The sequence below is a fragment of the Saccoglossus kowalevskii genome, chromosome 2 (genome assembly GCF_978046115.1).
Source record: "Saccoglossus kowalevskii chromosome 2, keSacKowa6.1, whole genome shotgun sequence".
NCBI lineage: Eukaryota > Metazoa > Hemichordata > Enteropneusta > Harrimaniidae > Saccoglossus > Saccoglossus kowalevskii.
This window is the reverse complement of record NC_140642.1, coordinates 16311959-16326139: the sequence shown is the minus strand read 5'-3', so window position 1 is coordinate 16326139 and position 14181 is coordinate 16311959. Positions and strand designations below refer to the sequence as shown.

The window sequence follows — 14181 nt, the reverse complement described above, 5'->3', positions numbered from 1 at the left end:
CAAAATGGCGTCGATTTTGTGGAGAACGAGAAAGCTATTAGCACCACCCCCCCCCCCCCGCGCCACAAAGAAAGTGCTTTGTTCTCTCGGGTTATCGCGTTCCACCGTTCCACCGTTCCACATATCATGGTTTCATAAGTCAGGGAGTGTGATGGACGCGATGACGGAAAGAATATAACACTATTTGAGGGGCAAAAACAAATCACGTGGCTCTTTCATTCTCAACGAGATCTCGACGGCCATTTCGTCTGAGATCTAGTAAAGGACTGTTATCAAAATTCAGCTACACTTAATGATAACTTTTTTCGGTTTTTACAATATTACAATGTCTTGTTGTGGAATCTTATTTGTCCACTATTACAACAGCAGTATTTACAAATGGGTTCGAACAATTGGGTTTTTATGAAATGCTAACTGGAGCCAACATATTCACCCAGGTAAGTTGCCTAAATTGTTGGGTTTACTGTATCAACTTGATACGAAAATGCGGGCGTAATTATGGCAATTCGCGGCCGTTCAGTCTACATACATTACATAATCACTCACTTCGACCTCAGGCATAGATATCTTCTTTCTTTTCACCATATTTGATTTATTTATCTAAAAAACGCTACAAATGGGTCATTTATTTGTAAACACAAATGGCGATTTCAGTTGTGAAGTTCAAATTGACCAATTCTCATTCTAAGTAATTATCACATAGAGGGCAATGTAATTGTGTCATTGACCAATATTTAAATGATAAATTACTCTTATAATCCACTATTCTAAGTTTGTATAATTTATCTCTTATTTCACTCCAATTCCCAATAAAACATCGACTGGTCTTATTTACTGCAATGCGCAGAAGCTTAGAAAACACAACATCTATCCCTCTATATCTATTTATACCAGAGTATATATTATTATTATGGCTGTGAAATCTATGCATACGATACAAAGAGAGCAGACAAATTGGAACAATGATTGAATTGGTTCTAGTAACGTAGTAGTACTCAAATTGAAACAGTATTAAATTTACTTGAAATGCGATAAAATATAGTCCTTATTGAACATAGTGTCACGTGGCGATTCTGCAATATCATTAGTTACAAAAATTCCAGGTCGAAATATGTACGCGATACTGAAAATGAATTCACCGAGACATTGGAATCAGCTTGCATTTAGACCTGCTGACTTGGACTGACAACAAGCCCATGTTATTTGATGACAAGTGCAGATGAATGATGAAAGCTACAAAGATCCGTTTGATTAGTGTTTTCATCAAATATGAAATTCTACGATAATTAAATCTATTTTTGGTAATTACACATTTGATGTTAGTTCGCAATGATACTATGATTACACGCGCACTTAAATTGGTGAATTCCTCCAAGTCATTGTTAGATTTATTTGCAACTGTCCATGGTTCAGTGATATACAATTTCAATTCCATGTCATTTTTGTGATTTAAGAATACATTACGTCACCGTTTTTACGATTTGCATATCATCAGAGTTTAAGCCTTTACATGTAATATGTGCCTGTACAGTTTTGCTGATAAACATTTAAAACAAAGCAGACATTGCTATGTAAAAGTAGAAGAACCAAGAAAAGAATGTACACACTATTGAAAATACTGTTATAGCTGTGTTATGAGTACATTTATGTTTATAGGCGGATGTCAATGTCAGGATAGGTTATCTGCTGAATAGCATGTGCCAAGAAGATATAGACTATACACCAATCAATTCAAATATTTACGATGCCAATCACATAGATGTAATTTAGTAGACAGCGAGTCCAAAGTATGTAGTAGTAATCTGGTTGGCAAATCAGCTTCATTGTGTATTTTTAATGGCAGAAGACGATAGGAAAGGGCAATTTACAAGCATGCAACTGGCCAAAGTGTTGTTGACTAGTATCAAGGCCGTTGTTTAGTCAACGTTAGTAATCAGATAATTTATGTGTTTAATTGGAAATCCGGCTACGCTAGCAGGAAGATACAGAGTAAACTTAACGTATACAGAAATACGCATAACCAGCAGAGCAACATCAGGTATACACATTTGATTAGCAATAAAAATTGTAAGCAGGTTGCAAGAGACATGGTGAAAATCAAAGATTCTTTTTGATAAAAAATATCCCACACTATTTGATAAAATATCTATTGAAGACGAATCCGTTTCCTACTTGTATTTCCTTTGTATATAAATCTAAGATCATATATTACATTGAACTATCACGAACTCTCTACTATAAATGTTAAATATTACATTCTCAAAGACTTCATTTGGGCATTTTTTCCTTTGAGAAACGAGGTGAAATAAGTACAGTGAATTGTGCATTTTCTTTTTTGTTTGTTTGTTTGTTTGTTTGTTTATTTTTTATTTATTTATTTATTTATTTACAATAACATACTTAACTGTAAATCGTTTTTGTCCAATGTGCATTGCTGAATAAAATTATTACTATCATTTCCAAATAAATTGTATGAAGCATATTTTCCTTAATTAGTTTTTTTCATTGCTTTAAATCAAAAATATTATTAGAGGTGAATGTCAAAACGGTGTTATTTTTTTGTTTTTCTGTGCCGAGAACAGTTTCCTATATACAATTTATATTATTATTGTAATTGCAGTAAGAACGCCAGATGAACTAAAATCAGTGACAGTTAGCAAGTATGAGCAACGTCCTTTTTTGTTGATATCCCGTATTCCGTCAGACTTGGGTCAGATACACATCGACTATCAAAAGATTAGAGATAATCTGTATATCTTTGCTACGGCGCAATTAATGACACGTGACTTCAGTCGGCGCGATCCCAGTATAACACTCAAGATAACATTCTTTGCGGCCAATCGTAATCAGTGAAAAACGTCGAATATACCACGTGACATCGAAGTTAACCCACTGAAATAGGCCAGTTGATGTACTCCAAAGACGGAGAAGATGTATGAAACGGAAGTTCAGCCGTTGCATCCATTCGATTACATCGTGTTTATCAGTGTCCTGGTCTTCGTAACATGCCAGGGTTTGTGGCATGGATTCCGCAAAGGTGGTCAGAAGTCAACTAGCGAGTAAGTTCTACTAGCAAATAATTGTGTTCACATAGTAAAATGTCACGAGTGGGTCAGGGAGCTTCGAGAAAAAGAACATGATAACACGATAGCAAATGTACCCAGAAGGTGAAAACCTGATTATTCAGGTCTAGAAAGTTCTAAACAGTTTAATATAGCAGTTAAGAAAAACAAATTGAATTTACATTACTTTGACCTTAAGTATCGCAACTTTATTTAATTTATCATTAGTTATGATTTGGCGAAGGAGCAGATTGCATGACCTTGATACATGTGCCAATACAAATAGATTCGTTGATAACACAGTTACAATAACATATAATGAATGATACTTCATTTCATATAGATAAACTTGGATGTATTAGATAAACACTTAAAGCGGGAGGGTCGTCACCTGCGCACGCGCGGGAATTGAGTCCCAATCGACGATAACAACACACGCTATAAACGCAATGACTCATGGGCTTGTTTGTAAACAATGACACGCTATGGCCATCGGAGGCATGCGAAGGCGACGACTCCCTCGCTTTAAATATGTTAGTATATTCCCTACCATGGTTTTAGTCAACTAAGACTATATAAACCGGTACACACATTTTTCCCTCATAGGTTTCTCGTCACTGGTCGTACCATGAAGGCTTTACCAGTCTCTATGTCTTTGCTGGTAACTTTCATGTCCGCCATTAGTTTACTTGGTACGCCTGCAGAAGTTTACGTATATGGTTTTGGTTACGCGGCTTACGTTCTTGGATTCTTTTGGGTGTATCCGTTGACCGCATATTTCTTTGTGCCAGTGTTCTACGCTTTGCCGTTAACAAGTGTCTATGAGGTAAGTCTAACGGCCGCTATCGGGCGTTGATGATCATGATTTGCGTTGACATACCCGAAAATATGCCTAGCTGAATTCATTACATATGCTAGCTCATGCAAACCATAACCCCTAAAACAATTTCATCTTGAAAAACATGAAGAGTTAGCATATTAGATAATATAGATAATAATAATCTTTTTTTAAGCATCAAATATTGATACATTATCATCCAGATTTGAAATTACCCAAAATGAAGTCAATTCAACCAAACTTGCACTTGGCTGTATTGGAAAAGTTGATCCAGCTCCATGCTCACGTGTACGTGTCATTCCGACATTTCGCTACAGTACTACAAATCGTACTAAAAAAACGTTTGGAATACAAGCCTGCTAAACCTTGCTAAAGTAATGAAATTAAATTAATAGGTGTTCACTTGACCCTTGCAATGTATTATAGGCATATGATGTAAAGAATCAATAACACTTAGATTATGCCCTATTAGTAGATTTCGAGATGTTGCGCATGCGTAATCAGTCATAAATAGATCACCACTAACACGAGTATTATCAAATACTGGCATATGACTTATATTGTTACTGTTAGTGCTGTTACCAATGCATTTTAGCAGGGTAATATATTGACAATCTTATATGTAATTTTCATAATCATCAGTATATGGAGTGGAGGTATAATTACTGGAATCGACTGTTTTCATCAATTCTCTATTTTATCATGACGGCTTTCTACATGGCCATTGTGATGATAGGACCGGCCCTGGCTTTCGAAGCAGGTAATAAGCGGCATTCGTTATGTAAGAGTAATATATAATAATATAATAATATAATAACAAAATGTATTAAGCGATGTTCACTGCGTCACACAACCCTGTACAAAATATGAATACAAATCACATTAAGAGAAAAATTAACAGTATTATAAAAAGAAAGTTTCAAAACACTTTAAAAAAAACATTACCATTAAAATCGGATTTAAATTAAGAACTGTCTTCTAAACAAATGAGTTTTCAGACGTCTCTTTAAAACATTGATATTGATTGACTGACGAATGGAGAGTGGAAGTTCATTCCACACAAAGGGGCATATTTGCTAAAAGAACGTCACATATGTTTTTGTGGTACATTTTGAATCTTGTCTTTTCAATTATAACACAAGATCAGTATTAGACCATTATGACCCACTTCATAACGGTCAACCGAGTCACATAAATAAATTGGAGCAGAATTATTTAAGATTTCATAGACAGACAACAGTGCTTTAGAGTAATTTATGTCGAATTCATCTACATATCTGCAATAATTTTCATTGTTGTTATCACAACGTGATTTGTATTTTTTTCTATTTTAAGGGGGGCGACTAAATTCAATTTCATGATTCTGTTGGATAAGATATTCTCATGAACTATACACAACTCAAATCCCTTATGATGTTTACAGGTATGCCACAGGAATGTAGGAATGCAACTTTCATACAAATGTGCATTTTGTTTTCAGTGAATGGCGTTGAAGCATGGAAGTCAGTTCTTATTACTGGACTTATTTGTACATTCTACACTTCCTTGGTATGCGACTTACACGCTCACATGTTATAAATCCTTGATGTTATATATTTACTTATTTTGCAAAATATTTATTTTTCGATGTTTCACACTGCAGCTACGACAACTATGATGCTTTGTACGTACTATTAATTCAAATTTCATGAATAATTAAATGTGTACATAGAAATATTATATCGAACGCAAAAACTGAACAGAAACTGTAATGCATAAAATATTGGAAGTCCTTTTGTTTTACTTCCCCGGCGCAATCCGTCCAACATTTTGATTTATTGATTTGATTTCCAGGGAGGGATGAAGGCTGTGATTTGGACCGATGTATTTCTATTCGGAGTAGTATTGGTTACTATGATCCTTGTAAGCGTGCTGGGCACCATAGAAGCTGGAGGCATCGATTTTGTGTGGGAGTTTAACATTGATGCAGGGAGAATGAACATATTTTAGTAAGTTTTTCCATCCTTTTTTAGAATTGTTCTCTCATATGTCGAATTAATAACATTAAATTATAATGAAATTGTCACAGTCCTGTCCCAGACGTGAAATATGGTTTATGTGGTAACATTTCTATTCACCTGCTGTTATAGGAAAGGGGTCAGGAGCGACAATAATAACATCCAGCTCAAGCTCGGGTATTGTTGCCTGAAAAACTGTTTATTTAAAAGGCGGCGGTGACGCAGCGCGTGTTCGAATGTATTGTGAAAAAAACAATGTATTTTACCTTTACCTGCGTTGTCTAGGTTACATGGGATTAATATCGAACAGAACGCGACGCGACAACCGACGCCCTCCATGAAAACAATTGGAATTGTGATATTATGTGATATTAGTGATATTAGCATTGGCAAATACCCTGTATTCAAAAGTATATGTTGATTTTATTGTGAGAATGTTTTTAATCTGTTCTTTCGTTTGTTAGCTTTCCTGTTGACTTGACGGAGCGAGTGACATTCCTGAATGCGTTCATCGGTGGCGGAATGAACTTTCTGGCATTGCTAATCAGTCAGACCGGAATACAGAGATTCATCTCCACGGTTACTGTCAAAGAGTCTAAAAGGTAAAACATCGTGATGTTTGAGTATTGTAACAATAATACGTATCAGCGTACGGGTAGCTTTTACAAATGTTGATGGATGGAGGGGGCTACATGATATTGTCTTTATTGTAACGGCGCACTTCTAGGTTTCTATAGCTGTTGTGGGACTACTATATGATATATTTTATGCTATTAAATATAAACAACATTTCGTTTGTAAATTCTCTGTTACTGTGGCTCTCAATAATACCACCACGTACGCCACGATAAGTTCGATAACACCAATAAACTTAAACACCTTTTCTGACTTCTATGAGATTTAATTATTTGATGATATCGTCAATTCTCTATTATTAATGAATATTTTTGTAATTTTTGATCAATTTTTAATTTCGACTTTTCTTTGCAAAATTCTACTCCGATTAGTTTAATACTCAGTACATGTGTACCTTGAATGGACATTTGAACATTTAGTCAAGATATTTTGATTTCTCTAATTTTAGAAAACATTCTTGTCATTTTTGTTAAAATACACAGACATATCCTAATATATAACCGGGGTTGATAAATCTAAAATTCGGGTGATATTAAACTTGGGTACTGTTATCACAGAATGTTAAATAGAATGTCGAAAAAAGTTTACATGTAATGAAATAAACAACATGACCCACGGAAACTGAAGGTGTTTTGGTGTTTGGTGATTTTTACAATTCTCACAAATTAAGTATTTTGTGCATTTTATTTCGACAGGGCTGTGATGTATAATTTACCAATGCAATGGGTCTTCCAGCCTCTTCTGTACAGTGCGGGCGCCGTCACATATGCATATTACAACAGTAAGTACGGCCACGGTTGCTAGTACTGTAGTAACCGTGCCGCGCATTGACACACCGCGCGATCTGCCATTAGTTGTTCGTCACGTGGCGCCAAGTACTAAAGCACTATACAAGTGAGCATTGTTTTAACTGTTGTACATGCTCCGTACTGTCAAAATAGTTTACTCACCACCAGGATTTACTTCTGGTTATTACTATTAGTACTCAGTTGCCAATTAATTATGTTTTAATTATGTAATATAAATCATTTTCATTCCAAATTTTGTTTTCAAAAGAGTATTTGTTCACCATATAATGTTTAAAAATTCATTTCATATTCTATAAGGTACCGTGAGATTAATAAAGTATCAATTCTCTATTTTTATTAATTCCCGTAGTTGTTGTTTTCATGACTATGAGTTTGAAACTTTATTATTTTAGTATTTTTTTAAAGAATTATATTATTGGCTATTCTCAAAATAACTGATTCCTATGATATTTGATATATGGATACTCTGGGTTGATCTGTTCAGTATTTTGCTCATTTTGTGTCAATACCACCAATACCAGTTTTCAATTCGTTCATGAAAACTACTAACAAGACGATATTTGATAAGACATTGTTCGGATGGGCTGTATCAGATTGATTCGTTTCGTGGCAATAAGTTCTATTTTTGCGAATATTTTTTGTTGCTTTTAGTAAATATCGAATTCTGCTTGAAAACTTTTGATGAACCACTCTTGTTTATATAAAAGATGAATTCCTTCAAAATTTGAAATTCATTTCTTACTTTTTATTCCAAAAGGTTATATATTCATCATAGTTTATTATTGGTTGTTTATATTTATGTGCGTACACCACGGCCATGTGGTTGATTTGTTCAGGGTGCTAAGAAACTAGTCCAACGTTAAGTGTGAGTACATGTGTACAGTGTACAGTGATCTTAGCAAATACATTGTCTGATTTAATCAAACTTCGGTGATGTTAACATGACACATGGCAGATAACCTCTGCATTGGTATTTAGTTTGGCCATTTGATCAAACAAATCGTTTTTCACGGTAAACAATCTGAATGCTTACCGCTATCGTCGGCATGCTTTTGCCAAGCTGACGTAGCTGTGCTACACGTTGATACGAGTGTGTACGAAGTCCCGTCACAGAGATGAACAGTCGCATCATACTTTTGTAACGGCGCACCTTAGGGACGTGGGTGGGTCTAGTGTATTTGTAAAACATATATACTAAAGCTTAGTAGAATGACGTCATTCTGTAAATAGCGTTAAACCAATCATACAACATAATTCATAGTTCACCACAAAATTATCATAAATTATATTGTTATAAATGTTTTGTGTTTTTTATCAACTGAAATCAACCACCTTAAGCATAAAGTTGAGATCAAGCGATGGTAATTTTTGATTAATTTTTTTCAGATATTTTCACCAGACTAGAACCAGCGTACAACGCTACTTTCCCACCAAGTGAGTTTGTTGTTTACTCTTTTAATCATTACAGCTTACTTATGAGAGTCTTTATCACATAGCATCAGAATTATAATAGAAATAATCAATGTATTTTCTAGATATTAATGTGACGGATATGTATGATATATGGGGAGTCGAACCGAAATATGAGCCAACCTACACCAGTTCAGACCAGGTGGGCGTTTTCATTGTGTCACGCATACAAACAATTGGGTTATATGGTTACTCACATCCCATGAGGCATAAATGTGTTCGTTTATTAATGTACTTGATATGCACTGTACCTTATCAAGTGTCAGATTAATACAAAAAAACTTTTACGAAATAAAAGCCACATTTTTTGTAGTCATATATTTTTTCAAGGTCTTGAGTAAAATGAATACCCAGACATTACGCATTGACGTCTCATAAAAAAGTGCATGGAAACACATAACGAGGAGGGATTTTCATACTATTTTGGCAATAATAAATATACAAGACATACACACTTGTTCATCACATTTATAGCCAGGTATAATATATAAATATAAAGTTATGAGGATTTCAATAAACTGATATTTTACCTTATAATCAAAGCATTGAATAAATGCACATTTAAATCAAATTATGAAAACAAAAATGTTCTTGAAGATTCTACAATTCGACCATTAACCATATAAATGCATTACGAGAAAGTGTTTAATGATTGTCTACTTTACATATTTCTGGGGAAATAAAATACAAAATAAAACTGCTTTTCCACGAGTACATTTTGTCCCAAAGCCAAGGGTTTCAATATATGAATTTTGTCTATAAAGGTAATTAACCGAAATCTTAATTACAGACAAAATTACAGTTAAATCGTTTTGGAGAGAACATGCCTCGCCCTTACCTGCCAAATGAAAACATCGAGCTAGTTTTATTGTAAAGTACCCCCCCCCCCAATAGCCAAGTTAATTTGAACCTCTGGCCCAGCTGTCATACCGTTATAGAAAGTATCAATAATTAATAAGTAAACAGAACAAAACATCAAGATAACTGTAAATGCTCAATATAAGCAAAATGTTGGATTAATTATTGCAGACAAATGGTTAGTTTCAGCAGATGTCGTCATGTATATTTCATAATCATTCGCACGGGTGGAAATATATCTTACGCAACCATTCATATTTGTGTCGTTTTACAGATTTTGGTATATTTCGTAAATGAATTATTTGGACATATCGCGGGCTTCCAGGGACTGTTCATCGCATGCATATTTGCTGGCACTCTGAGGTAAAAAGCATTAATGTCACACCTCACATGACCCTTGACCCCTATTGATGTGATCAACAAATTATTTAATGGGGATACAACGTTTATAAAATATAGAAGTCTCTGAGCATTTTAGAATGTACTTAATATCCACCAAAATTTGGCACAAATGCACAAGAAACAATTATTATTGACTTTAAATATCGATCGGCCCTTTATGCGTATACATGACTTTAACCTTACCTACCCCTAGCGAATTATTTGTCACCATACGTGCGGTTGACCAATGACGATTGATATATCTATACCATAGTACAATGTCATCAAGTCTCAACGCCATGGCTGCCGTTACTTTGCAAGATTACGTAAAACCATGGAGAAAGTGGAGAGCACGAAAAACAGGACAGATATATGAAAATGATAAGATCGATACCATAGTCTCAAAGTTGCTCAGTAAGTCATGCCCGACTTTTACTTCTCCTAATTGGTGTGGACACTAATACTACACGACTTGTACTATCTCTTTACAATAATGGTGTACTCACCAACCATCTCCATTGAAACAGGGAATTTTTAACAACAAACCTCATGGGGGGGGGGGGGGTATGTGATTTAACATTGTAATTGCAACAACTAAGATACCTTACTGGGATTGATTGATTGCTGGATGGATCAATTGGCCACTTTCTCGGCCAATTTATGTAACATATACTTTGAATATTCTATTTTGCAGCTTTCTTCTACGGGATAATTGGTATATTTTTAGCGATCTTGGCAGCTAACATGGAATCGTTGGTAACAGTGAGTAACGCCGTCTTCGGTACATCGGGAGGTCCGATGACCGGTGCATTTGTCATGGGTTTGCTCTACAAAAGATCAACTAAATGGTACGTACACCCAGTCTACATTGCAGGGGTATTGAGCAATGATCATTATTTGATTGAAACTGGTTTGCAGATATTACGATATTGTTATATGAAATCTGCTGCAAACCCGGTTAGAAATTATTAGGCCAGTAGTATTATAAACTTCGCGAAGTTCATATCAAAGGCAGATCGAAAAAAAAATCGCGTTTTTACAATACACAATAAATGTATTTATGTTATGTTATTGTTTTAGTGTTTTATATCAGGTAATACAGCAGCTCTGTAATATTTTCTTGTTAAAAGTGTCTAAAAAAACGCGCTTGTCTTTTATACACTGGTCACTATTATAAATTAACTAACTTACTACTATTATACGGCATAGGATCCCAAAACACACAAACGTGTTTTGAACATACTAATATAAACAGTGTAAAACATCAATGTGGTATTAAATCCTATTTGGTGGTGCATGCACATCATATTATCTTAATGATAAATCATAATCCAATGTATCCATCAACATACAGTGTCGTTTTGAATTCCACTGAATTCCCGGTCACGCTGATCGATCTATATGTTTAGAAATTGGCTTACTTGAATTTTAAGTTTTAGACACAACAGCAATATTGAGACGTATTGTTCATTTCATTGTCACAGTGACGTATGATATATTTCTATTTTAATTAACAGGGGTGTACTAGCCGGTATGATTATAGGTTTCTCTATGGGGTGTTGGGTTGCTATCGGTGCTATAATATACTCTGACTGTCTGGATGAAGTGCTTCCCATTTACTCGGTATTGTCGCATTTCTAATTGTTCTTATTGAATGTGAGGATATTATTTCGTACTCAAAATTAAAGATTTTTTTTCTACTTGTATTATTTTTGCGAAGCGTGATGTTTGGTGGCAAAAACTACTTATGCGCATATCTAATTTACATGCAATTTTGAACTCGTAATTAGCACTGCTCTGTTTAGACGTTGTTTCACGCGGTGTTTCATTTACCCATACGTTTTCTTGTAGTTATCATTTATGTGGTACAGCACGTGGAGCTGCTTAGTCACCTTGGTGGTCGGCGTGTTGTTTAGTGAAATAAACAGATGCTTCTCTAAAGAAGAAAGACAGTTATCGAAGGAAATCGACCCTGCGTTACTTGCAACGTTCCGCAGGTAAGTGTGGATGCATTGTTCCAAGATGTATGGATAAAATCGTGTAGTAAATTGATAATTTTTGTTTAGTTCGTTCAATCAGTTATTGGCTGAGTGAGCGACGTATTCGATGGTATGTTATATTTGGGGGGAACATCCCAGCAACTGGATTCGTGTTTAATTCTGGTAAAATTGTCATTTTATTGATTGACAGACCCAAAGACTGGATGCTTAAATCACGCTATGTTACGCACGATGTCGAAAAAGACGAGGACATCCTGATCATAGAAGGCGACCTACACCATTTACACAACGAGCCTAGTTCGACCAGTTTGGCGGCTATGGTAACTAACGAGAAAGGTATGGGAAACGGGGCGCACGAGATGGAAATACGTTACAGGGAAACCGAGTCACTGGAAAGTTTTGACGGTATTGTAACGACGGGGACAATGAATGACGGCACTGAATTCACAAGATTTTAGAGATCACATGATACCCACCGAAAATTACTCTTTTATGCATAGGCAGTCGCAATAGTTCCGTACACTAACATTTACTCACCAATACGTATTGTGTGTTTAGTTGTTAATATGCGTGTATGCATTCTTATGTTCTCGACTTAATTTGTGAAGGAATCCGCTTGTACTCAGTAAACATCTGATTCATCTCAATATTTTGAGTATCTATCTAAAATGTCATGGAGTTTAAGCAATTCGCTCGGTAGATGTCAACAGAGCATACACTATGAACTGAGAGTTTTTAATATATATTGTCAATTATTGTAAAATATAACTTTTTTATTGCTGTATGATGATGAATACAGTATTCGCTAACGTGTGGACTATAATGAACTGCATAAACTAGTATATTGTGTTAATATTTTTGTTGTTAATAAGAAAGACAAAAATTAAAAATGTCAGCTCAACTTAGACACGTACCACTGTGATCTACATATCCTCGTTGTCTAATTTCCGTTTAAAGAGCGATGGTCGTCGCGCCACGCATGCGCGAGATATATGGGTCTCAAATGAACTGTTGGCCAGATCAACGAGTACAAACTGAGGCGTTACCGATCCTTAATTGGGTATTTTTAGGTGATTGGAAGGTATTGAAGGAGTCATCGGCAGTGACTAGTGCATGTCGCGCCCAGGTCAAACCTCATACTTATGATTTACATTAAAAAAGACAGAAAAGAGCGCATTGGATTGTGTGAAAATCAATGCTCATCGACACAAATGTCGCACATGCGCAGTGCGACGACTACCGCCCTTTAAGTCTCAACATCCAAGTACGATGAAAATAACCTGTGACAACGAAGGTCATAGTGAAGATGGAATTTAATTTTCTAGAGGAAAGTAATAAATACAGTATCCATCGTAAGGATGTGTTGGCTAGGAACGTAATCCAACCATTTGATAATGAAACACAAGAGAAAAGATTCATCTTGCTGCTCAAAATAAATAAATGCGCATTCAAGTAGCACATATCACTAAATAGAGACTTAATATCTATCACCAAGCCTCAAACTAACCCAATATAATTTCTCTTGTTTGAAAGAATTGGTTTTGTCTTCTCTGTGTGAGTGTTATTAAGCATTATTAAACACTGTCGGGTGTCGAATGGTAAATGATATGCTTTCTAATAAAATACAGTGCATTGACGTTCTAAATTCACGTTTTAAAATTACCTATAGTTCGTAGTCACCGGACGTATACTGGGAATCACAAACGGGAATGACAACTAATAGTTGTAAATATCATGTGTAGCGTGCATACCGCGTAATTTATCACGTCAACATCGTATCATTTATATTGATAGTTTATCAATCAATAAGCGAGTCAATGCAAACGTTCCTGTGAATGAATGGCTGGGTTAATACAAGTCTGAGATTTTGCTGTTTAACGAATATTTCAATCCCTATAAATTAATATACTTTATAACTTTTGAATAGAACATAGTCAAATACTATTCTAAGAAACAAGACTAAAACTACAAAAAAGAAGAGATGAAAATAAATATACTGTTGACACTGGTTTAGAAAATGGCACTTTCTTTAATATAAATTGCCAGTTCTATATGTATGTTGCCCATAATATATATAAACTTTGCTTCATTATCTAACATATTGAAACTATAATTTGTGGTTTGTGCTGA

The 14181-nt window shown here is 35.1% G+C and overlaps 1 protein-coding gene across 1 annotated transcript; it reads left to right on the top strand.

Moving 5' to 3' along the window:
* Positions 1-2931: 2931 nt before the first annotated feature.
* LOC102809017 (sodium-coupled monocarboxylate transporter 1-like) lies at positions 2932-12509 on the top strand. The gene is made up of 15 exons (XM_006811474.2): positions 2932-3059; positions 3669-3888; positions 4543-4660; positions 5381-5448; positions 5734-5888; positions 6362-6499; positions 7229-7314; positions 8729-8776; positions 8878-8954; positions 9945-10033; positions 10326-10465; positions 10746-10899; positions 11569-11674; positions 11903-12048; positions 12242-12509. The coding sequence occupies exons 1-15, from the start codon at positions 2932-2934 to the stop codon at positions 12507-12509; spliced, it is 1941 nt and encodes a 646-aa protein (XP_006811537.2).
* Positions 12510-14181: the final 1672 nt, after the last annotated feature.

Excerpts from the sequence above, each read along its gene's own strand:
- LOC102809017 (XM_006811474.2), top strand. The coding sequence starts at position 2,932 with ATGTATGAAACGGAAGTTCAGCCGTTGCATCCATTCGATTACATCGTG. Across the intron at positions 6,500-7,228 it reads ACTGTCAAAGAGTCTAAAAG|GGCTGTGATGTATAATTTAC; the intron begins GTAAAACATCGT and ends TTATTTCGACAG. Across the intron at positions 10,034-10,325 it reads ATATTTGCTGGCACTCTGAG|TACAATGTCATCAAGTCTCA; the intron begins GTAAAAAGCATT and ends TCTATACCATAG.